Genomic DNA, 27365 nt, shown 5'->3' with positions numbered 1-27365 from the left:
TGAATTAAACCCAAAATCAATATATAATTTTACACCATGACTTTTGAATTTTTTTATATAAGTTTAATAATATACAAATATACAAACAAGGTAGTTAAATCACTACATCTCTTCTACACTCCATTTATAAGCCAGAGATTTCGTAGCTTTTTGTTCTGCTGCTTTGGCAAATATTTGAGCTTCAAAACCATTTGACCTGTTCACCCCATCCCATCTATATCCTGGCATGATATTGAATCTGTTTGGTGGAGGCATTGGTCCTTTGTATTTTGGTTTTTCTGAAAACAAAAATTCATGCATTAGTAGATAAGATAAGATAAGATAAGATGTTTATTGCATCAAAACGTCCATGAAGGACAGCATCATACATATACACTTAGACATAGTCGTATACATTCAATAATACATATAATATTACATAGACAACTCAATACATTCATACAAACATTATGGTCCAGATCAGTAACTTACTAAATAGATGCTTGTGACTGGATGCTGCAAGTTTATTTACAATTACAGTAAAATGTGTGATTTCAAATACTGTAAAACAATGTACCTAATGTTTCTATAAGGGTCCATGGATGTCATAAGAGTCCATTAGCTGTGTCGACAAAGATCAGATACTATATACATGTAACATGACAGACAGGGGCAATAACTTGATCGATTTGTAATTTTCAACATGTCTATAAGGATTATCATTGACTGAATAATCAAAACTAGTAACTGGTTGCAGGTCTTTTTCATAGAATTGGCATCATGCAGAATTCACATTGAAATATGCAAGTTACGGTAAGCACTCAGATGTACAATACACCTTTTGATAGTAAATAACATCTTTCATTTAATTTCTATATTAAAAACACCTTGAATGTGGTGGAAGGTGTGATCAAAATATGATACCTGCACTTCTCATTAGTTCATACACCTTTTCTTCCATAAAATCTTTAGAAAAATCTCTGCAGAAATCAATGCCTCAGTTTTTATACAAGTAAAATTTTACTGTTTTTTAGCTCTAAAAAATGTCCTCAGTTTTTATACAAATTACAAGGAATTGTTTACTGAACTTTAGCCCTAAAAATTACCTTAGAGAAATTAAAGATACATTATGGGAGATTCGATAACCAGTTGGCAGTTCTCAATATAATAGTTAAAAACTAGATAATGTAAAGGCAATTTGCTGAAAATTTCATTCAAATTGATCCACTATGAACCGAGAAATAAGCGATCGAAAGTTCCGCATAGCCTCGTTCATCATTACTAAAGTCGGTACAACAAAATTGATAGTCTCGATTATCCATTTAATCGTTAAATCGAGAAGGAAAGTTATGCAGCAAATTGGTTCTTAATCCAACTAATATCGCAGGCTAGCGTTGACATCTAGAGAAGATTATGGTCTGGATACATTAATTAATGTCTAATTAATAGTTTATATAACATTTCAGGCCTAAAGAAAGACCTACAATAGGCAGATTTAGCTCTTGCATAATGTATGTTTAATATTCAATTTAAATTTATAATTTATATTAAGATCCATGCAACTACAATACCTGGTTTTGTCTTTTCTTTTGCTTTTTTCTTTTTAATAAATGCTAACATAGGATCTTCAGCTCTTTCCATATTTTTTAAATGATCATCTAGATCATGATCGTTTTTATATCTAGCCATGGGCTTGGAAGCTTCATGAACAGCTTCTGTTAAAGATTTCTCTTGCTCTTGACGTTGTTTTAAGCTAAAAAAAAACCAATAATTGATATGATTACTGTCTTTCATTCTAATGTCACTTTAGCTTTTGTGGTAGACCTTTTTATTTTGTGATCACGACGGTCGGGTTTCTCGATTGTGACTAGCTCTGGCTAAATAATCAAAACAAAACAATGCATCAGTTTAAATTCTGTGTTCAAAGATCTTTAAGTTGTTATGTAACATATGCAGTTATCGTAGGAAATGTTCAAGATATTTAGCCAGAAATAACAGCAACAAAAAACAGAAAATTTTAGAATTTAAAAATTTAAAAAACATACATTTACAGTACATGTAGTTCTTACCCCTGTCCCCATTTTTTATATTTTTCTATTTCTTCAGCCTTTTTAGAATCTTCCTCGCCTTGTTTTTCATGTTCTTCTTGTAAATTTCTGCGTTTGCCCGATTTATCACGGAAAACAGTTTTTGCATCTTTACCTAGCCGTGAATCACCAATCTATAAAATGCAAAATAATTGTATTAACTACATATATTATATACATATAAAGAAAGACTAATGTATAATATAAATTCTTAACAAAGTGAATCAGCAGAATTACGAAACAACATACCAAGCAGTTATCATAAGTATAAAACATGCAATAATAGGTTGTCAGGCAACAAAATACAAGTCTACAACAGCTACAAAAGTAAGTCATCCGAGCAATCATCAAAGGTTGTCAAATCCATTTTAGGTAAAAATGGGGAGCATTTACAAGAAATGATTAAAATTTTATTGGCTTTAAGTTCTTCCAAGTGTATATTATTATATCAAACCTATATCAGTTATCAAATAATAACTTAAGCTGTTTGAGTTATCGGATAATCATTAAAACCTATACCCGGTAATCAGATGATAACTTGAGCTGTTTGAGTTATCGGAAATCGTTAAAAATCAATAGGGTTCTCATCTCGTGAACATAAACACTGAATAAATTTCAAGTCAATCAGACAATAATTTCAGCTTCAAAAGAATCCAAATTACTTCACATTGATCAAAGGGCATTAATCTGACATTCATCATAGGAAATCAATGACAATCAATAGGCTTAAGCACTATGTACAAATTTCGAGTCAATCGAATGATAACATAGAATCGAATGATAACATTAGCTTGCGTCCATGTTATCATCATGATCGGATGTTGGTACATTCCGAATTGCAAAACTAAAGTGCATTGCCCAAACCAGATTTACAAGGTTCTATTTATAAAAGTAATGTCTTTTCATTAACTATATCTTTTACATAATACATGAATCACTGTGGGAAATTGTGGGAGATCTGTGAGCAAACTCACGAGGAGGCCGCCATTGCTTTGCATGGGATTTCTCTGACCAAATTGCGAAAAACACCGATTTTACTGTTATTTTAAGGATGGAGGATATTTCATACGATGTGATAGAGACCTGGAAGGTTGATGCACTTAAAGAATACCTGAGAAAGCGAAATCTTAAGTGTACAAGCTGCAAAAAGGAGTTGGTAGCACTGGTCTACTCAGCAAAACAAATGCAGGTAGGCATAGAATAGATCATACAACAAGACTAATAATAGTTAATTAATTTTAAAATATATAAATGAATAATACTGAACGTAATAAACATGTTTTTTATTAAGCATTCTTAATGTACCCTGTGTTATTTATTTCTATGCAACACTGTACACTCACAGTTTGAGTATTGACCTGCTAAAAGTGACAGTGATCAGCTGATTGATACGAAGGTTAAGTTTTGACAGCTGTTTGTTTTGAAGTTTTCATTTTACCTTTTAGCAATCTGTATACTTCAGAATGTGCTTTCTGAGGTATTCTTTACGTGCATCAACCATCTGTGTCTCTATCACATCATATGAAATATCCCCCATCAATGAAATTAACGTAAAATCAGCGTTTTTCGAAATTTGGTCAGAGAAATCCCATGCAAAGCAATGGCGGCCTCCTCGTGAGTTTGCTCACGGATCTCCCACAATGCAACAGCAAGACGCCATTTTTTTGGAATGGGTGATTCATGTATAGGGATTCTTGTTGGCTATTGATAAATGTACTGAAAGCATGAAACTATTTAGAGCACACAGAAGTCTGGCAAAAATTCAAACCTTCTAGTTCTACATAATTAACTGCAAACGAGCCCAATAAGGATGATATCAAACTCAGTTTCAAGTAAACATACCTTTTTAAATGCCTCGTTTTCTTTTTTCTTCATTCTTTCAGCTTCTTCACGCATTTCTTTAGCACTTGATAATCCAGCTTTTGCACCACCTAAAGTCTTTGTAGGTTTAGCTTCACTTTTATTATCACTTTTTGATTTCTTTCGGGACACATCTGGATCAGAATTACCAGAGTTTGTATTTTTGTCACTACTTTTTCTTTTTAATGTATTTGACAAATCTGTTAAATTTTTCTTTTGGGGTGATTTATCAGAGTTTGAATGTTTTCTTTTTCTCCTTGGAGGTGATTGGTCAGAATCTGAACCCTTCCTTTTTCTCCTTGGAGGTGATTGGTCTGAATCTGAACCATTCCTTTTTCTCCTTGGAGGTGATTGGTCAGAATCTGAACCCTTCCTTTTTCTCCTTGGAGGTGATTGATCAGAATCGGAATCTTTCCTATTTTTTCTGGGAAGGGATTGATCAGAATCGGAATCATTCTTGTTTTTCCGTGGAAGTGAGTCACAATCTACCATTCTTCTAATTGGTGATTGATCAGAATCGGAACCATTCCTCTGTCCTCTTTGTTTAGAATCATATTGATTACTCTGCTTTATAACTCCAAAATCATCATCTGAAAAACATGTAGATTTTTTATTTTCTTACGGCCCCAACATCCCACAATAAAGGTGAAATATTGACGTTAAGAATATACACAATCAAAAGTACTTACAATAAAAAAAAAATTAATCAAAGTTGGTTTTATTGATTTCAAACCATTACCTGTATGTGCTTTAGGCAAATAAACTACTTTTAATTCTGTTATCTTTTTTTGGAAAAGCCATTCCATTTTTATACAGTTTTTTTTCAATAGATGGATGTGTTTTATTACAACAGTGTTCAACATTTTTTACATTATAATGGTACATGTTTTTGACTTATGATGAGCTATATGTGAATGATTTGGCTTGTTGTGCCCTTAAACTCATGAATCATGTTAGAACTGCTCCATGAAGACATACATTTATTAATAGTATTCAATACCTACACATGTATGTGTACTTAAAGGAGCTAAATCGCTAATATTTGGGACCTAGAAATTGACCCAAATGGGTTGCACCGTATATAATAATGTAATCTGATTGTATATGAACTGATTTACATTCAATTGCTTCCGTTTTTACTCTAATTTCAAATCAGTTATATCCAGCGAAATACGGCATGAGTCTAAACCGAATAGAAATTTCTAGCGTCTGGTTATTCCGAGACTTTTGCGCATGCTCTCCAGATAAGTTATGGCGTCGCCATTTGACATGGGTTGTAGAATATGTCAAACTTTATTAAAGATAGGTTGCCAGGCAATGAAATATATGTCCACAGCAGCTAAGTTGTCTAAGCAGTCAACATAGGTTCTCGCATATTTTTTCTTTTGTTGGTAATGAAATATTTACAATACTCTAAAATCTAATTCCGAGTAACAACTCATTAAGTAATTACCAGAAAATTAGTATAATTTGTTTGGCTTCTAGTTCTGCCTCATGCTAATGTTTAATATACAAAACATTTAATATCATGGATTTAGCTGTTCAAGTTATCACAAATTATTGAAAATCAATATACATGACTTTTAAAATCAATCGAATAATAACCTTGGCCTGTAGAACATTTACCAGATTTTTTGAAGTTATCAAAGGCCATAACTCTGGCACCAATTATAGGAAATCCTTGAAAATCAAAAGTCAAAAATATATTAACTTAAGTCCCTAGAGCGCACACAAGATTTTCCAAAGGGATCAAGGGCCATAACTCTGGCAGTAACTATCAGAATTCTTTGAAAATCAATAGGCTTCATTGTCTCATGACCTTAAACACAGTGCATAAATTTAAAGTCGTTTGGATATTAACTTTAGTCTCTAGAGTCTACAAGATTTTTCAAAGTGATCATGGACCATAACTCTGGCAGTTAGTGCTCCTACGGTTAGGACTTTTTGTTATTCAAATAACCCTAGCTATTAACCGGTTAGTAACTGTCTAACAATTTGGTATCAATTTTCAACATAAAACAGACCTTGTCAGGAGGTATGAGTCATTACTCTTGTGCAAGCTATATTTGTCTTAAAAGGCCTTACTCGCACAAAAGAAACCTTTCATAGAAATGTACAATTTCTTTAATGAAAATTTAAACTACAGTAGAATCTGCATTAAGCAGCCACCCAAGGGAATTTTCACAACTGACCGCTTAACAGGAGTGGCCTCTTAATAAAATCTTGGTGCTTTTTGTGCCGACATAAATTAAATATTACGCTTTGATGCATTGGAAGCGAACATCAATACTTGCATCGGTAAATTTGACCGTTGCTGAATCTTGCGCCAAACGAAAATTCTTTACTCAAATCTCGGACATAACTTCTGTAAACTTTTCATTTTGTAACAACCTTCGATACTACTGTCTACCATTCTGATGCATTCGATAATATTTATCCATTTTTGTGTAGAAAATTGATGAATTAATTTTATTTTATCAAAAAAGCACATGAACAAAAAACCATCGCTGATTTTATCACCTATTTACAGGGGGTGTAACACTGTATGTAATATTATAGGAGGCACTAAAACATCTGTTTAACAACAAAGTGGCAATGGAAAAGAGATACTAGATGATCGTGACAAAACTCTGTACTTTTATTTTATTCAATCAGTATCAAATAATGGGTCGTTACGCTTCAAAACAATGATCAGGTTAGTCTTTTAATAAAACAAAAGATTAATTAACAGATAATCTCGGGTTGATTGTTATTTTTACATTTCAGTGGGGGTCCAGTTAATTAACTACTACTCAAAGGATTAGCGGGGGTGTTACAAAGAACAACAAGATGGTATCATTCAACAATGGCCGTTGAATAGGCGATGTTTTGTTGAATTTATTAGTAAAATAGTGACCGCTGGCCACATTAGAGGAGTGACCGTTGAATAAAGAGATGAAACAACAGAATTTTTACGGGGGGAATTTATCGTGACCGCTTACAAGGGGATGTTGTTGAATAGGAGTGGCTGCTCATACAGATTCTACTGTATCTAAGGCAATAGTTATTTGATTACCTGGTTAACTTGGTTCATGTGAACCATTTTTTAATTCAATATCTACAAGACAATACTCTGTTTCCCATCGTTTGGATGGGATTGGATTAACAATAGAAAAAGTCAGAACAAGGTCCGATGACTTTGCCGTACCACTACGAGTGCTACTAATAGTATTATTTTTTAGCAGTTGACATCATAGGGCGACAGTTACATTCTAAGAATTTCAAACATCAAATACAAAAGGACAACGGACAACTTTTGTTATAAAGAGGAATATTAACTTTAGCCTTGCTTGTTGGCAATCTGATTAAAACACAGATCCTATTTTGTTTCGTTTTTATAGTTCAAAATTTCGTTTTACTTGTCTTTACTACACTTGGATCTGGAAGAGTTGTCATTTAACTCGTGTTCTGAATGGTGTCAGGGATAAGCCAATAAAACGGTCTGTTACGGCGAGCTTTAGGCATGTTTTTCACAGAACTGTGGGTAATCCACTAGTAACATCAATGCTGATTGATAAATCAAATGTCTGACGTCATAGGATCATAAGTTGGTCTTTTGACCCCTGACGTGACCTATCGCTATAACTTGTCAGATCTTCATGTAGTGTAGGCCATCGAAAGTATAAAAAACGAAACGAAATATAGATCTGTATTTTAATCAGATTGTGCTTGTTGGCGTCGGACATGACAGACAAACTGACGTATGGGGGCGACAACAATACACAACCACATTCCAATGAGGGCATATAAAAAAAACATCATGATCAAGGGTTTGATGCATTTACTATTTTATTATTTTTACAAACCATCAGAATCTCCCATGATTTTCCATCTGTCATCCTTTCGATAATCTTCAAGTCTCTTGACATGTTCAGGTCTTTCATCAATAAACTCGGCTACAGTCGGATCATTATCTCCTACATCCTCTTCTAAAGTATTTTCAATATTTTCTGGTAGTAATGAGTGAAAATCAACATCATCATCCACAATTCTCGACCTAAAAGTAGGAAAATACAAGAAATAACATTTACCAGTATGCAACAGTGTAAGCCATATAGTAACTTGTATTCCTTATAACTGTGTTACATGTGTAGGCTACTCTTAGAATTGGTTCCACTACTGATGTTTTCCGTCTTGCTAGTAGTGAAAATCATTCTATAAGTATAAGGACTTCCTTTGAGCAAATTTTGTCGTCATTTGATGACAAGAAAGTTACTGGCCTATATAACTATAATTTCCAATTAAACTGACCCCAGACTGTGCTGCACATTGCTTAACATATAATAAATAAACAATAAAACATATTACCATTAAAATAAAGGTGAAATCATACCGCATAATTATATGATTTGATGAAATCCATTGGCTGCATGATATTTCTGTTGTTTTTAAAATAGCCACCAGACCAGAATTAGAACACGCACGTGATTAAATGTCACTTTGAAAATGTAGGGAAACTGTGCGGTCCTAACTATTTCAGAGTTACACTCTCTATTATTAGTCTTGTAACCGTATTACTTATTTCCTTGCAAACTGTGTGATGATACATGCATGTGTTGAGAATTTTGAATTTGATTTTGATGCTACTTTTACTTGCGCAAGGCCAAGAATGCCAAGAGTGTACATTTACCGATTGTATTAACTATTATAAGGTCCATGATTGTAGCAGCGGACAAGACAATTACAAAATTGCAGCTAGTCTTCTCTGTGTTAACGTTGTGACAAATAAAGTTATCATTATTATTCGGCGGTGGCAGTCACGTACGTATTACGTTAGTACTAACGTACTACGTACTAACGTAGTGCTGCTGTTTGTATCATTTTTTTTAAAACTTTGTATCATTTTTAATTTTCAGTGTTATGGATTGGGAGAATACCTTGGAACTATCTTCTCATTTTCTGGCTTTTTCTTCTTCCTTTTTTTCTTAATTTTAGTACTGGATGCATCGTCTCCGGATAAATAACGCTTTAGATACTCTTCTTTACTCATGTGGGCTGCCATTTTTCAGGGAGAATTAAATATTATATATTTTCTTTACATAAATTGTTCTGCTACATGGATAAATACATCTTTATATGGATTCAGATAACATATTTCTTCAAAATAAAGGTAAATGAAATGTTATATATTAGAGCTTGGTTGGATCCTACAGTAAAATTCTGATTATGAAATTGATAACATAATGATTGGTCCCTTGAAGTTAAAGGTGAAGGCCATATTACTAAAGGCTAGATAGAAATAAGTTTTGTAAATATCTTTTACGTATTTTCTTGACTGATGTCGGTGCCACTTGATCAGCAACAAATCACAGACAATGAAAAGGGAAAAGAATGTTCCAATCCTGCACTGGTAATAATTTAGTTTCCTTAGGAACGGTCTCTGATCGGACGCTGTCCGCTGACCGCTCTTATCCGTCCCAAGAAAAAGGCAAAATTCTACTTGAAAGTAGTGTTGAAATAATATGTATCAGGCATTGCCCGAGTAGAGTGAAGCTGATGTGATTGTTATAAACCTTCTTAATAGACATTAAGTTTCTCAAGTGATACATATAATGTTAAATGATTTCGTTTTTCCGAATTGATTTTAATTTAGATCTAAATTGTATGGTTAATTTTGTTTTAAAAAAAATTAAAAAAAAAAAAGAACAAAAGAGTGTGAGAATTATTTTCATTGACATCCAAAATATGTGATATCATTGATTAGACACATCATAGAAATGTTTCTATGAGACCGGGCGAGATTTTTAAGTTGGCATGCCCAGTGTAGGCCTATCCGGTTCTGGTCTGAATATCAACAGTCTGTGGGTGACAGTTTTAGTTACGCTCCTATGTTACCGGAAAAGAGCTTTGCTTGAGCACTGCACATCGTGCAATGCTTTAGAGCTTTGCTCTATATTATAAATTTATGTTAAGTGTGGCAGTGAAAAATAGAAGGTGGGGATTCCAAAATAGCCATAAGGTTTAGAATAGAGGTGGGGAAGAGAGGTATTTTCATATTGCAGCTACATGTATAAGGGATGGATAGGAACACCCAGCGAACATGTTCGATCAGAGACCGTTCCTAAAGGAACTGGTAATAAGGTAGACCATAGCTTCTGTGCGGTATTCACAACCTAATATTGTAGGCAGTCCTGTGGCAGCCTGTCGACTATCAATCTGTTCTGTCCTTACAAAGTTACACACTCAACCTGTACCTTCAGAGACATTTTACTTGGGAGTTTGTTATACGGCTAAATGGTTGTGTGTCAGTCCCTGTGACCGGCTGTGCCCTGTACAATGTAAATGAACATTTCATTGAGAAAATTAGCCCTTGCTTACCTCACTAGAGGCAATATGTGCTATTCTAAATTAAATTATCCAAATAACAGCTTTAACAATTTACTCTAAAAAAAAGTTTTCAAGTACATTACATTACAACATATTTTTTTTTCAGCACCCAAACAGAATGGAGAAGAAGTATTTTGTCCCCTACAAAGCTCCACCTGTAGATACTCAGGACAAGGCTGAATTTGAAGAATGGATTGAACGATTACAATTTATAGCAGAAGATCTTCATTGGCTACTTCAACAACCTCATGATAAATTTTGGTGTCAGGTAGGGTATATGGTGGAGAATTTATATCTAGTAAATTTATTGGTGACAGTAAAAACTGTTGTTATGTTTCTATGGAATGCTCTGTTGTAGCCCGAAATCCCCACTTTTCACTCAATTGTGACTAGTTCGGGATGAAGATAATTGAGTTCCAGAATGTTCAATCAAGTATCCTGTGGCCTTAGTCTCTAAAGTTTGAAATGGATCACTTTATTTTATTAACTATTTTGCAGGTTGTCTTTGATGAGAAACTTCATGCTCTTCTAGATTCATATTTGAGATTTGCACCAAGGTAAATTAATGTACCATATTTTTATCGGGTATAGTAAGTTGATTTGGGGTATATGTTATATGAGTTGAATCGTTCGTAGTATTTTACGATTTTTCAGACTTCCATCAATAATTAAGTTGGAGCAGTGATATTAAACTCAATGGCAATCTTGTAAAGAGTGCCAGAAGTGTAATCACTGTCTATTACATATTATAAGGCCCATGCTATTACTGTCCCAATGGTTGAAAAAAAAAATGACCCATGATATTAATTGATTTAAAATAGGACTAACTTGAGTAATATTTATTCAACCAGTTTTGCTTTCAAAATGTATTTTTGTGATTGGTTAATTGAACTGAAACCTAAAGTAGTATTCTCGGAAAATAACATGAAAAAAATACAAAAACTTAAATATGTTCTTTCTGCGAAAATGTAAGAAAAAAGATTCTATTTTGATGACATATTCAAGAATAGTGAATATAGTTTTATAATTGCTGTTGATCACTTTGTAAAATCTTGTGCACACTATAATGGCAAAAGCAATCATCCTAGTTGTATGCATTGTTTTGATTAGTAACACAAAGAGGCCTCTTGGAGTTAAACTATTTCCATTAACACTTTATTACTGTATCATAGAATCTTGTCAATGCACCATTCATATTTTTGTTTTTTTATTTATCTAATATTCATTATATTGAAGTATTTCGTTATTATTTTTCAGATCATATGATGTTATTTATGATTTACCAGAAGCAGGTAGAGAGAAACAGAAGGAGGTACATCGTTTGGTATTTATGACATCATTACGAATGGCAACTCATAAAGAATCTAAGGTAAATTAAACTCAATCCTCGAGGAAACCTGTAATAAATAACACCGATTTTATTTTTTTTTAATTCAGCTATGGAAGTTGAGTCCTGTGCTATTTCTGATCACATAACAAATGACGAACGTTGAAAATTATAAAGTACAGAATCAACTTCATTTACCAGAAATGTTGTCAAACTCTTTTCCATTTCCTATGGGTTGGATTGGTGGAGTGTTCTAATGCATGTGATTTAGATCATAAGGTCTATCCACATGACTTTTGAAGTTCAAAGGTTGAACTATCCTGTCGGTCACTAGGGGGTTGGATGGCCGAATGGTTAGCACATGCGCGCTGTATCATAAGGCCTGTCATTGAGTCAACTGGCGTGGTTTTGAATCCCCGGTTGTATGTGACAAGGAGTAGGGTTGCCTGTCCAACCTCATGGGTTTTCTCCAGGTCCTCCGGTTTCCTCCCACTGCTAAAGACCGCAACGCACAAGTGAATTATTGAAATAAGATTAAACCATATGTTCGTCCCGAAATGACCTATTCTGTGTCGAGTGGACGTTAATCCCCATTTCTCTCTCTCGCTCTGTCAGTCACTTGCTCAAATTAGATTCGAAATAGGTTGTGGGAGTAGCCAAGTTATCTAAGTCAAGTAGTTGTTATTTCGATTCCGTAGATGTATGTGACCACGAATAGGGTCTCCTGTCTACCTCATGGGCTCTCACAGGGTTTTCTCTCAATGCTAATAAGATAAAATGAAAAATTTCAATATAGCTGTATCGTATGTTAGTTCAAAAATAGTAACCTCTACCTTACATTGCAAGATTGTGGAATGCATTGTTCACTGGTTGATTGAGACAATATTTCCTATTAATCATTGTGTGACCTGTATATACAAACACTTGTACAGCAAGTTACCATGTACAAAGCAGACACAATTTGCACTGGAGCGGTCAAAACTAATTTTCGTAATGAAATTTCAAAATCGTGTAATTTTTTTTTTTTATTTTCAGGATAAATTTATAACACCAAAGGTTTTTGGCGAAATTTTATATGAGAATTTTTTGTTTGATATTCCTAAAATCTTTGATCTGTGTGTTTTGTATGGAAAAGGAAATTCTCAACTATTATCCAAGATGGTGTCGAATATATTTACACAGCAACCTAAATATGAAGAAGATCTACGAGCTACTATACCAACTATTCTTCATGTAGGTATACACTATCATTCTGAACAGGTTCTTAATCTTATATTACTAGTATTTAACGAATATTTTGACGTAAATGGGTGCGGTATTCAAGAAACATATTGTTTTATCTTCATAAGCATGTCTATTTATATATTTCTATGCAAATATCATATTCAGATAATGTGGAATACCCACGCTGTGTTGCCTTAAGTTTCTGACCAAGCAATTAACTACAATAAATGAATGCAGCATTAAAGGTGTGTAATGAGGTGCATATTGAAATTATCTTGAACTGTTGTAACAACCAGTTATCATTCTATGTCACTATCATATTACTAACAAGGGGGTCTCTGGTTCATTCCTGGTGCTGGTCAAGAAAGTTCACTTGTATTTTCAAACGTGGCTTCTAATTTTCAGGGGTGCATTACAGGGGGCCTGGCAAGGAACTGTGTCTAGTTATTCAGATAGGATGAAAAACCAAGATCCTATGTACCATTGAAATTCAATTGCTGTCCGGCAAATTTCTCTTTATGGTACACTGTATGTCATATGCCTGTCTTCAGTAGCCCGGTTGGTGCAAAAAAGTAGGATGTTAAACCCTGGTTTATTTATTCATCATTAGCCTGTAATCTAAACAGTCTGTGTTGATTTTTTTTTATGCTTTTTGGATGTGTTAGTTTGTTATTTACTAGAGATTCATGCTTTAACAGTATTTGTCTTTACAATCTATACTTACCTTGCTTGTTGTAGGTTTTTGATAATGTTGTTGCCAAGTGTCAACTGGAAACAGATTACAGTGCCACAGAACCAAAGAAACTAGGAAATGTACATTCTAGTGAAACTCTTTTAACTATTTCTACAAGTGATTTTCAGGATGTATTATTTTATATTGCTGATATAGGAATTACATTGTCAAGTTTTTTAGAAATTTACCCTAAAGGATGTCAGATACTGCATGAATTTCATTTTGAACAAAGGTAATTATTTTATATGGCTAATACATGAAATACATGTCAATCATTTTTTGACACAAAATATTAAGTGGACTGCACAAATAAAGAAAACTGATAAAGACAAGCAGGCTTGGTTGATAAGACTCACAATATACACAGACAATGCAAGCAATAATGAACAAACGTAAGCCAAAGGCGTCCACTGCGCTCTACAGTCCTGGGCTTGTAATCATACAGACTTCCCTCCAAATGAGAACAAAAAAGATACAAAAAAGACCAATATTTCTCAAACATATTCTATTACTAGTCATGCCTATTGCAGGTCTTTCTTTAGGCCTGAAATGTTATCTAAATTATTTATTACATGTAAGTGTATTAAATACAAAGTAGAGCATATGACCTTATTTCTATAAAACAGAGAAAAACCTAGTACTGAATATAGAAAAGAAACAATAGAAATGTTTTAATGATTTTTATGCTATTTTTCAGATTGGCAACATTCTATGAATTGGTTATTCCAGAATTAGTTCAGACTGTAAAGTTAAGAACCTTTGACAGTATCAGGTATTCAACAAACTTTCATATTGTTTAACTAGTTGTTCCCCCACCTTTCTGAAAACAAAGGGGATCATTAGAATGGTTTTGTACCTTTGGAACACAATGCCACTTTTAATTGAGGTAGAATGTTCAAACTGAGTGTAGATGTTCATCTGGTGACTGTCTTGACAGAGGTTAATGATGGTCATGTTTGGGCTAAGGAGAGATCACCAATTTGTTAATGATTTGGATGACTCTGATTCACATCCCTTGACTACTTTCGATAGTGAGCATTTTCTGCTTGAGTTAAGCAGAGTGATAAGTAATTTAATGATTTATTAAAAGATAAATGTGCAAGTAATTAAGGTATTATGTGATTAAGGTAGAGAGACATAAATTTCACAGTTGGCTCGATTGAAATGAGAATTATAAAAACTGCATCTATAAATTAATTTCAACAAGGTTTAAAATTACACGAAAGGCAGTAATATATAAATAGGCAGTAAATATTGTATTTTTTTTTTCAGTCATCTACATCTGATGAAGCAGAAGTTACATCAAGGAAAGATTTCTTTACAGAAGATATTTAATAATATTATATCTCATACCTGTATACAACCTATATTAGAAAACAGGTAAACAGACAAGCATTAACGTTTATATGAGTTATTTCTCTTTACCACAACAACTAGACAGTGATTGATTGTCATCCCAGAACATCCTGATTTCTATAAACTGACATTATATGTTTATTGTTCCCCACTTCTCGAGGAAAGCAGAGACTATTAAAATGGGTCTGTCTGTCTGTCACACCCTTTGGGACATGATAACTCTCCTATAATAAGCTCTAATGTTCAAACTTGGCGTGAGTTCTTAGATGAGCATTTTCTGCCTAGTCTAAGCACAGATAAGCAATTTGATTATTTGATGCTTTGAGACACGATATCTTTGGTTCTAATTAAGTGAGAATGGTAAAACTTGGTGTATAGTTTCATTACATCAATACATTAACTAAGTTCGATAATGAGCATTTCCTACTTAGGGTAATCAGAACGATAAACAAGTTTACTACCAGGTACTTTAAAACCTTGACTGAGTTAGGTTGTGAACATTTTCTGCTTAAATAGGTATAGATAAGCAGTTTAATATAAAGACAAATGTTCAATTAATTAATGTGTCATCTTTTTATTTTGGAATTTCAGTGGGGGACATCAGCCTCACTTTTGACATGCTTCTAAAGTCATGGATTTTCAGATTTTTATTCATGAATTAATTGCTTTATTCTAGAAGTGAAGATGAAATGGAATCTTGTGTTGAAGATTTTCTACATACAATGTCAGCTATTCTTGGAGAAAGAAGGTATAATGTTTGTCACTTATATTAAACATGATGCAATGCACTCAAATGGGACTTAATAATAAGTGGCAATCACAATCCTGAATACATAACTATTGATTAGAAAACAAATAGGAAAAAAAGATTTTATACCAAAAACATTATATCTTCAATTAGCACTACAATAGAATCATTCAGCAGCCATTAAGGCAATTTTCATGACTCAACCTCTAAATAGGAAGTGAAATGAAATAAAATGGGGTTTAACGTCCTACTGTTCTGATCCTATACTGGGCTAATGAAGACGGGCATACACCATACAGTGTGCTATGAGTGAAATTTTGCCCGGGCAGCGGCACTATCGCCTACTCTTATATCGAATTCCAACTGCCAGGGGATCTTTTACGTGCATTCCAATATATACACGGGACCTCGGTTTTTCGTATCATCCGAAGGACTAGGGGATCTTTTACGTGCATTCCAATATACACACGGGACCTTGGTTTTCCGTATCATCCGAAGGACTAGACAGCTGTCCTTGTCAGTCCCTCCGTTCTGCACCACTGACAAGGGGAAACCACGTCGCCTCTTAATAGGAGTGACCTCTTAATAAAATCACAGTGTTCATTAGTTCTGATATCAAGTAAATAATTTTCTCTGAAGCTAACATTGATACTCACATCGGTAAATATGGCCACAGCTGAAACTCACTATTGGAAAGAAAATTTGTGATATGAATTCTGTAAATGTGTCATTTTGTACCCACATTAATACCTACCTTTCTTATGTATTCGATAATATTTATCCCTTTTTGGGAAAAAAATCTATAAATTTTTATTTGATCAAAATAGCACAAGTTAAAAACTACAGCTGAATTTTCCAGGGATGTTCAGGTGATGTAACTGTATAATATGATATAGTGGGTGCTAAAACTTCTGCCGCAATGGTTGACATTCTGTAATAACCAACTTGTTTAATTTATTGTGGACTTATTAGGCAATTTGTGGCTATTATTCGAGTGAGGGAACAATAATGTAAATTATAATGCATGTTTATTAAGTTTGTCTCTGATGATTAATGGCTGATGTTTTTATCTGTTATTTCAGGTTTTTAGCTGACTATGAAAGTAATTATAGTTTTCAAGATATAATGGATATATTTAGTCAATCAGAATGTACTGTGTATCCTTTTTTAAACAGGAAAACAAAATACTCAGGGTATTCATTATCGCTCAATATTTTAATCATTTTTTTTTCATGTCACTTTGTGACAAAATATGCTATGCATACGAAAAATATATTGATACGAATGAGCTCCCTAGTTATTATCTATTAATAAAAAGCAGTCCATAAGGAACAACTTTAGTCAATAAACAACTAGACCTGATAATATGTGGCAGTCAACAATGCTTTATACGGTTCCATGCCATATAAGGTATTGCATGGTGTAGTAATTACTAGGGTTAAATTTGGAGTGAATATTGCACAGGCTTCATGGACATGAATAACAAAAACACCTGATAATATGTGGAGTCCCTGATGCCTTTTGCTGAGTGATTAAGCTGTAACTGTAATTTTGAAATACCCTTTTATAAAGAAGATAAACAATGTTTAGACATGTAATTATGGTATTCAATGAATATTGTTTATATGGTCTTGAAACTGGTACATGAATTAAATATGGAAAATATTGAGCCAGTGTACTTTGGGGCTTTATTGTGTTAATAATATTATTCAGAATACAAAATGCAACATAACAAATTTATGTCAAGAAATCTTTTGACCTTAATTCCTGAAGCTGACCACTTATAGTGACCCAGTTCTGGCCTCTGTTACACCCACAAAAATTTTGAAACAGAAACCCCAATCTATACCCATAAGAGTTGTAACTGCACTTTAATTTATCCCCCCACCCCCAAAAAAGAAATGAATATTAATCTTTTTATAAATTAATTGAATATTGATGACTGAATTATTAGTCCTTAGCCTAGTTAAAATAGAGATGACGAACAGCTGCAGTATATTAGAAATGCTGTTAATACAGCTTTTGCTACGTATGGAAAGAGAAAGAAACCATCTGGTGCAACAACTACTGGTGGTCGAACTAGTCCTGATGGATCACCCGGACCTCCTGATGACCAAGGAGCTGTAGGAGGAGCTTGTGGTGGTGGTGCTTCTGCTAGCTGGGGTGGTGCAGGAGTTGGGGAAGAATCAGAAACAGCTAATTACACCAATGAAGCTTTTCAAGTTGAAGATTATGTAAGTTTGAAGACATATTATGACAATTTTCTCTTATTTGAAATGTTTAAATTATGTATTATTATTTGAGGAATTAAATGAAATGAAATGGGGTTTAACGTCCTACTGTTCTGCTCCGACTGGGCTAATGAAGATGGATATTATTTTTTTGAGAAGGGGAACTTCACAACAGTAGTATTTAGTTTTTAGCATATTTTTAAAACTTTTAATCGGTAGAAATACTGATTTTTAACGACATATTATAATAATCACTTATACTGAAAACTATTAAAAGCCTTCACCATTTTGGTTACACAGCACTATCTTGCTGGTGTTCTTTAGGTAACTTTTTTTTTATTGATGTGTCATGAACAAAGTAGGGCATGCTTCTGTAATCTGGAACACATGGTACCACTTCTTATACATTAGGGGTTCATAGCTGAAAAATGACTTTGTACGTTCTTATTCTTTATTACTTTTGAACGAAACATTTCACTGGCTAATTTATTGTCCTCTGCCTTTCGAAGAAAGCACAGGACTATTAAAATCTGTCTGTCCATCTGTCTGTCTGTCCCTCACACATTTTGGAACACAATAACTCTCCTTCTAATTGTGCTAGAATGTTCACACTTGGTGTAGGTGTTTATTAGGTCAAAGCCTTGATGGAGTTTAAAGGTGAGCATTTTCTGCTTTGGGTAAGCAGAAATAAGCAATTTGATTGGTTGATGCTTTGGTACACGATAACTTTAGTTTTAATTAAGTGAGAGTGATGAAACTTGGTGTATAGTTTTATTATATCAATACCTTGACTAAGTTCGAGAATGAGCATTTTCTACTCAGGGTAATCAGAGAGATAAACAATTTGATAGATCGAGAATTTGAAACCCAATGACTCTCCTTCTAATAGAGGTAGAATGTTTAAACATGATGAAACTCAAAGTATAGATTCAAGTATAGAAAACGTTGAGAGAATACTCTTCGAAACGTCACCTAAATAAATCAGTAGCTGTTTTCCATAAGTATGTTTATAGTTTATAAATCTGCTTTTAATTGCAGTATAATTTGTAACCTTGGTGTAGATGTTCATTGAGTGAATGTCTTGACTGAGTTCAGTGATTAACATTTTCTTCTAAAGCTAAGCAGAGCTAAGCCATATCATTGGTTGATGCTTTGGGACAAGATAACTTTGATTCTAACTGATGGAGAGTGATGAAACTTAGTGTATAGTTTCAATACTGGGTACTTCAAAACCTTGACTGAGTTCAATTGTGAACTTATACTAAGATTAGATAATCAGTTTGATTGCTCAATACTTATCAGAAAGATAAATGTGCAATTGATGACTACGTGTCATCTATTTATTTTGGGATATCAGCGGGGGACATCAGCCTCACTGTTGGCTTTCTTCAACAGGATGAACAAGTACCTGGTGCACCAAATGTATCCCCTGTGGAATTTGAGTCAATGATATCAGCTGTAAAAGATTTATTACCTGATTTAGGTGAAGGCTTTATAGAGGTATGCAGCTTAAATATGTTCTTATCTGTCTAAGGCTAACACTAATTTAAACTACTATTCTGTCCCATTAGGTTTCAGAGACCTGCTGGTTTTACATTATGCTTTAAAATATTTATCTTGTCTTTCACTGAATGATATATTCTCAGTATGTTATTTATAGCAAAACTCTACTAGTAAGATGTTTTTTAAATAATTATTTTGTAAATACTGGTATATAAAACAATAAAAATATAAAAAGACTTAAATAGCATGTTTAAAAAATGTTTGTATACAGCATATTATTTTATTGTTTTTATACGCCAACATTGAAATGTGGTTGCATATCATATTGTTGCCGCCCCAGTTCGTCGGTTTGGTGTCCACAATTGCTTGTGGACGCTCTAGTGACTAAAGTTAATATCCGATTGACTTTAAATTGATACATGATGTTTAACCCTTGTCGGTTCACGTTGTGAGAATCACATATCAGGTATCAAGGGGTCCATATGGACCCCAGTTATAATTCAAAAATTTTACGTACAGATATATCTGAATTAAAAGGCAGCAGTTTAGTTTTTATTTGCATTCATATTTGACAACTGAAAAACAACTAAATTATTATACAAAAACATTTTAGTGACATTTGGAAAAGATTTAATAATTCTCACAAAAATTGCTACTTTTTGTACTATGTGATAAAGAAGTTAAATGGCTATTCACGCGTGATACAAAAACCATTCAATATTTGGAATTCATCATTTAATTTTTGGTATTTGTAACATGCAGGTGTTAAAAGAGAGAATACTCTGGCGTACGCAATATGGTATCAGGCAGCAAACACATTAGCAAAATCCCTACTGTGAGTTATAAGTTAGGGGTCCAATTCCCTTCAAGCGTTGGGCCTGATTTGCATGTAACAGAACTCTGCATGTGGGAAGCAGATGAATACCGAACCTTTCGCTACGTTTAAAAATGTATAGGAGATAAAGTCACTAAATTTCAGAAAGCAGTGCCCAGTAGTTATTACAAAACACTATAAAACATGTGCATGGGGTCCACGGAGACCCCATGTGCACTGACAAGGGTTAAGGTCCTGCGACAAAGAAGCCTGTTTTTTTTCAAAGATTTCTGATAATTACTGCCAGAGTTATGGCCCTTGATTATCTCTAAAAATCATGTGGATGCTCTACAGGCCAAAGGTATCATTCGATTGACTTTGATTTTATACATGGTATTTAAGGTTATGAAAAGAAGAAGAATCGTATTGATTTTCAATGATTTTTGATAATTTAAACAGCTAAATCTATGATATTAAATGTTATGTATAATAAACGTTAGCACGGGGCAGAACTAGATGCCAAACAAATTCTACTGGTTTCTGAGAATTACTTAATGAGTTGTTACTCTTAATCAGATTTTAGTGTATTTGTAAATCTTTCATTACCGACTAGAGAACAATATGTGACAACCCTTGTTGACTGTCCACACGACAGTCCGCACTATGAACGCATATTTCGTTTCCTGGCAACCTATCTTTAATTTAGTTAAAAACTTTTTATTGTAATTTATTTGTGAATCTTTTATTTTATAAAATGTAATAGCATCGCTTAGCAGTAATCTTTACTGGAGTTCAGACACTCTTTAAATTCATAAGTCACAATATAATTTGTCTCCAAATAATATTTTACATCGCCATTTATGTTTTCTTTGCTCTTTTTCAAACATGGATTGATATATGAGAATATTTATAAGGTATACCATCTTGTGTTCTGATTTTTGAGATATATATGTTGTTTCCCTGTATATTTTTTCTTATTAATCTTTAATATATTAGAACTTAATTGATAGCAAATGTTTAACTAGATGTATTGTATACTCAATAGTAAGTGCAGGAGGACAGCACTACACACAAAACAAAATCTACAAGATGAACATGCAGACAAGACAGAAAACATAGACATAGCAAGAATTAAACAAATGGTCAGCGGCAAATTGTGTACTAAGTTAAAATGAAAAGACTTTTTAAATTTTCATACATATAATACATAATATTATTGTCATTTATTATATTAATTATTTTTCATTTATTTATTTTTATTTTTTTTTCATTTGTTATTTTTGTTATATTGTTATTATTATAGTTAGCATTAGAAGAATTGAATTATAGTGTAGAAAGAGTAATTAACTGTATTTTAGAAGATAAAGTACCGCCATCTTTACAAGATCTAGATACAACTTTACCAAGGTAGGTATTAGCCAACTGTTTAAATCTTGAAATAGAAGATTTGTCTATCTATTAGCGATTTTAATTTGACAGCCATACCTTCATATTTTATATGATGAATTTAAACATGAAAGGTAAATAATAATTTCATTTTAGATTTATATTCAGTTTCTAATGAATTTCAAAGGCAAGTTCAAACAAAGTCTTTATTTTGTTGGATGGCCGAATGGTTAGGACATGACACTGTATCATAAGGTCTGTCATTGAGTCAGCTAGTGTGGTTTCGATTCCCCAGTTGTACATGACAAGGAGTAGGGCCGCCTGTCCAACCTTGTGGGGTTTCTCTGTGTCCTCCAGTTTCCTCCCACTGCTCAAGACCCCTATGCACAAGCAAATTATTGAAATAAATTTGAACCATGTGTTAGTACCGAAATGACCTAGTTTGTGTGAGTGAACATTAAACTCTCTCTCTCTCTCTGTATCTGAATAGGGATTATGGAACAGGCATAGCTTATATTAAACCTATCTCTTCTTTTGTTAATGATGCCTTCCCATGTACAAACTGGGTGATTTGATGTTATATTTAGACTAAAAACATTTTCAAGAATTTAGCTGTCAGTTAATTTCCATAGCCTACCATTAAACATGCATTATGCAAGAGCAAAATCTGCTTATTACAAGTCTTTCTTTAGGCCTGAAATGTTATCTAAATTATCAATTAGACATTAATTAACTTATCCAGACCATAATAAACTCTCGATGTCAAGGCTAGCCTTCGATGTTGGCTGGATTAGATTCCTAATTAAATCAATAAAAGTGGATAATCGAGACTAAGCTTTTTATATTAATGATTTTAGTAATGATGACCGAGACTATGCCAAAATTTCACCCGCTTCTTTCTCAGCTCATAGTGGATCAATTTGACTGAAATTTTCAGCAAATTACCTTTACACTATCTAGTTTTTAACTATTATAGCAAGAACTGCCATCTCGTTAAATTAGGTGTTTCAAACAATATAACCTTAGATTTGTGTGAATACACGAACAGAAAGTAGTTTTAAAAATCAAGTTGTGCTGAAAATCATCATATTCTTTCAAAAAATATTGTGTTTCATCTGAGATAAATGTTAACGTAATTTTGAGTGTATGGAAATTAAGGAGAGTTATATAATAAAATAGTCAGTTCAGTTGTATGTCTTATCTATGCTTGGTGAAAGTGGCCCACAGCCCAGTACCTGTTTCAATGTCAATCAAAGTGATAAAATTTTGTATCTGTTGGATTTGTTTTCAGGTTGTTGTATGTTGTTGAAGGAGAATCTGAACAGGATCAATGGAAGTCAGATTGTCAAAAATTTCTCTCATAATTTTAGGATTTTTTTTTTCATAGACAGCCACCACCATCTAAACCTGAACTACTAGTAGAAACCAGACGTAATATATATGATGGAGATGAGTTTGATGTTTTTAGAAGAGATGATATTGATATGTCACGTATTCATAAAGGCAAAAAGTAAGTATTGTTATTATTATAACTAACAAAATATCTATGGGAATATTTGATTAGTTCTTGACAGAATTCCAGTGAGTCACTCCCAAGAACGGGTGGATATATTATATGAACTTATTGAGATGGAGCATGCTTTGTCACCAGATATTTTACTATTTACTTGATTGTAACTGTGAGCCACAGTGGCTTAGTGAGTAAGATGCTGGCTCGGAAGCCTGGTGATCCCATGTTTGAACCCATTATTGTTTACCCTTGTTAGTGGTGCAGGACAGAGAGCCTGCAAAGGAACACCATCTAGATAATTGGAAAAACTGAGGTCCTGTTTAGCCTAAACATTGACAGAACACTTAACAGTTGGAATTCAGAATAAGTATACAATATAGCGCTGTTGTCCAGGCAAAATTTCAATCAAAGCACACTGCATGGTGTATGTGCGTTTTCATTAGCTCAGATGAAGCCGAAAAGTAGGACATTAAACCCATCAGTTAAATTCCAAACATTCCACTTGAGTATCACCTAAATTTATAATATTATATGAATCAAAGTGATGTTTATTTTTTAAATTTTTTGCAACTTCTATTTTTTTTTCTAAATCAGGGAGGAGAAAGTAGCATTAACTGATAAAGAGTTTATAAAAGAATTTAAAGCTACATATGATGCATATGGTTCAGCTGATGTAGAGAATAGTATGTATGATAAAATATTATATGATGATGAATATGATGATACATATGATATCAATAATGTTGGTGCTGATGATGCAGATTCTGCAGATGAACTAACAAGTAGACGGTATGTAAAACATCTGTATTATAATTTATTATTCACGTCCTTTCAAACATCTAAATAACTTATTTGCCATAATGTCTCCATTTTTCCTGTAATTTGGATATGATGTGTCATCAAAGGTTATAATTTCAACTTTGAAAAGATACTTAAGCCAACACTGTGAGTGAACCCACAACCTCCTGGGCCCGGTTCCTAGAAAATTCTTAAAGTAAACACAAAGTCATGCTTCACTTTTTCTTACGTAAGAAACTTATAAAAATATCGTCCCTAGAAAATTCTCAAGACCATTATTACGTAAGCACAAGTCAAGTATAAGTCTAAGCACATTGTGACTGGTAAAGTTTACCATAAACTGAGACTTTGATGCTCTTTAACGTCATAAAAACAACTTTGGTATGCGAATTACGTCATAAATTTGTCGTCTGCTTCATTGACATCATATATATATATGGTTGATTTAGATGCATTTGACATGTCCCCTATACACATATAAAATGTGCCACGAGATAAAAAACGCAGACACATACAAACTAACTGAATAATTGTGAGAGTGCCTGATCTTAAAGTAGCCTGTGTGTTTGTAGCCTATTGTTTACTAATTGGCAAATAAATAAAATGGTTTCAGGGTAGGCCTAGAAGTGAAATTTTCTATAACATTCTCAATTTGAAATTTCTTCTCGAGAAGGATTTTCTCTGTCTTGTAATTGTCTCTTTGGTATCAAAAGGTGTCGGAAATGCCGTCGAATAACTCTACGGTCAGCCATCTTTTTGAAGCAGAAACAGACTTAAGGTTGGTACTTGTGCTTGGGACTTGTGCTTAGATTGACCATGTTCAAGAACGAAGTTGTGCTTAAGTTTTTTCTTGGAACGCATAATAACGTTCTTGTGGTTACGATGAAGTCTACTTAAAATCTAAGCATAAGAACGTTCTTAAGAATTTTCTGGGAACACAAAATAAGGTAAGTTTACTTAAATGCAAAGTCTACTTAAATCTAAGCACAAGAACGTGCTTAAGAATTTTCTAGGAATCGGGCCCAGGCCAGCGAGCCAGCATTTTGCTCATTTAGCCACCGTGCCTCACAGAAGACATAAAGGAACTAAACCTCTTTATAATTGATGTCAAAATAATAAATTGTTTTTCTGAAATGATTTTATTGTCCCCCGCCTTTCGAAGAAAGCAGGGGACTATTAAAATGGGTTCGTCCGTCTGTCTGTCTGTCCGTCTGTCCGTCCGTCTGTCTGTCCGTCACACTTTTTGGGACACAATAACTCTCTTCCTAATTGAGCTAGAATGTTCAAACTTGGTGTATGTGTTTATTAGGTCAATGCCTTGATGGAGTTCGAAGATGAGCATTTTCCGCTTAGGGTAAGCAGAGATAAGCAATTTGATTGGTTGATGCTTTGGGACACGATAACTCTCTTCCTAATTGGGCTAGAATGTTCAAACTTGGTGTATGTGTTGATTAGGTCAATGCCTTGATGGAGTTCAAAGATGAGCATTTTCCGCTTAGGGTAAGCAGAGATAAGCAATTTGATTGGTTGATGCTTTGGGACACGATAACTTTTAATTGAGCTAGAATGTTCAAACTTGGTGTATGTGTTTATTAGGTCAATGCCTTGATGGAGTTCGAAGATGAGCATTTTCCGCTTAGGGTAAGCAGAGATAAGCAATTTGATTGGTTGATACTTTGGGGCACGATAACTCTCTTCCTAATTGAGCTAGAATGTTCAAACTTGGTGTATGTGTTGATTAGGTCAATGCCTTGATGGAGTTCGAAGATGAGCATTTTCCGCTTAGGGTAAGCAGAGATAAGCAATTTGATTGGTTGATGCTTTGGGACACGATAACTTTAGTTCTAATTAAGTGAGATTGATGAAACTTGGTGTATAGTTTCATTACAGTAATACCTTGACTAAGTTTGATAATGAGCATTTTCTGCTCAGGGTAAGCAGAGCGATACGCAATTTGATTGGTCGAGACTTTGGAAAACAATAACTCTCCTACTTTGATTGTTAGACTATAAGTTAAGATATACTGTTTGATTGTTCAATACTTTGTAAAAGATAATTTGTGATAAATTTATATGTGTCCTCTAATTATTTTCCTATTTCGGCGGGGGACATCAGCCTCACTGTTGGCTTGTTTGAACAATATCTTAATTCACAGTAAAATGTATTAAGATTAAATTAATTAAAGAAACCAAACCAAAATATAAACAGTAGATAATCTCATGGCTTAGATTCAATCAGATTAAGATGAAGCGCATCAAAACATTTTACTTTACACTTATAAGTGATGCTGGCTTGTTGATATGCTGCAAAGGTTGCCAATGTGGAAATATAACTTTGTAGATATATTGAACAGAATTCATTCAACCATTTTCGGACTGATATACCATTTTGAGATTCAAATTTCACAATATTTTAGTTTGCAACGAAAGCATAGAGTGTTTATTTTAAATATTGCAGACAATTTACAACACCTTGTGTATTTCGTGGTAAAGATGATGGAAACGAGGAATCAGAGAGTAGTGAATCAGATTCAGATAGTGTGAGTACATCAGATTGGATTTTTTATAAGCCCACATTTCAGTGTCTGCGTTTTATGCCATCAATCATGTCCGTCCATCAGAGCATCAACAATTGGCTTGTAAACGCGATATGAAGCATTGTTGTCTTCAGAGGACGAAGACAAACCCTATAGATATTCAGCTTTATGTGATTGTTCATGCACGAGTTAACCCCTTGTGAACACAATAGTGTTTAAAAGATCTTTTTCAAAATTAGTGGGAAGCATTGACGTCATGAGAGGATAAATCCTATTGATAATCATCATTCTGCGACCCTTCATTCTGAATTTACACCCCTTGCCAAAAATACTGTGAAATGATAGGGGCTATAGTTTAAATTTTGGGAGTAACCATTTGTTCCATGAGAGGATGAACCCTATCAGTATCAGCGTTCTGTGACTTTCCGTTCTGGAGTTGCCCCAGCTTTGCTGAACACCTTGTAAAGAATATTTTTCAAATTTGGTATGAAGCATTCTGATCATGGGAGGATGAACCCTATTCATTTTCAGTCTATTTCTACTTTAGGTCTTGTTAACTTTTATTTTTTTTGTTAGAAACCATCAGATGAATCTGAACCTAGAAAAAGAGACCAGTTTGTTGCTGACCCAGCTAAGCTTAGAGAGGCAGCTGCTCAAAGACGTGCTGCTAAACTTGCAAAACGAGGAGGTGGTCAGCCACAACGTAAATATAATGTGGAGGGTCAGGCTAAAGGTCAAGGTCAATCTGATGATGTAAATCGTAATAGAACTTATAAAGACAAACACAAATCTTCACGTGCCAACCACAACAGACGGGATATGTCCGATAGAAAAAGAAAATTTTAAAACAAATTATATTTATTGTTGATACAAAATATTGAATATAAATTATAAAGTTCATCAGTTT

General features: G+C 33.7%; 2 protein-coding genes across 2 annotated transcripts; one reads left to right on the top strand and one right to left on the bottom strand.

Annotated features, from left to right (window-relative positions):
* Positions 1–37: 37 nt before the first annotated feature.
* On the bottom strand, positions 38–8970 carry LOC126829544 (BUD13 homolog). The gene is made up of 6 exons (XM_050559493.2): positions 8843–8970; positions 7772–7962; positions 3909–4516; positions 2049–2200; positions 1551–1732; positions 38–278 (listed from the first exon to the last, which is right to left on the bottom strand). Exons 1-6 carry the CDS (start codon positions 8965–8967, stop codon positions 103–105), a joined length of 1434 nt encoding a protein of 477 aa, XP_050415450.1. The 5' UTR covers positions 8968–8970; the 3' UTR covers positions 38–102.
* A 195-nt stretch (positions 8971–9165) lies between these two features.
* LOC126829535 (activating signal cointegrator 1 complex subunit 2) lies at positions 9166–27361 on the top strand. Its single transcript, XM_050559476.1, has 17 exons — positions 9166–9315; positions 10399–10560; positions 10791–10849; positions 11550–11661; positions 12655–12852; positions 13582–13808; positions 14274–14348; positions 14849–14956; positions 15609–15680; positions 16763–16837; positions 17656–17914; positions 19307–19411; positions 21532–21635; positions 23002–23124; positions 23719–23913; positions 26380–26461; positions 27035–27361. Exons 1-17 carry the CDS (start codon positions 9244–9246, stop codon positions 27302–27304), a joined length of 2298 nt encoding a protein of 765 aa, XP_050415433.1. The 5' UTR covers positions 9166–9243; the 3' UTR covers positions 27305–27361.
* Positions 27362–27365: the final 4 nt, after the last annotated feature.

This window comes from Patella vulgata, chromosome 8 (assembly GCF_932274485.2).
Source record: "Patella vulgata chromosome 8, xgPatVulg1.2, whole genome shotgun sequence".
NCBI classification, from domain to species: domain Eukaryota; kingdom Metazoa; phylum Mollusca; class Gastropoda; family Patellidae; genus Patella; species Patella vulgata.
This window is presented reverse-complemented; position numbering and strand designations above follow the sequence as displayed.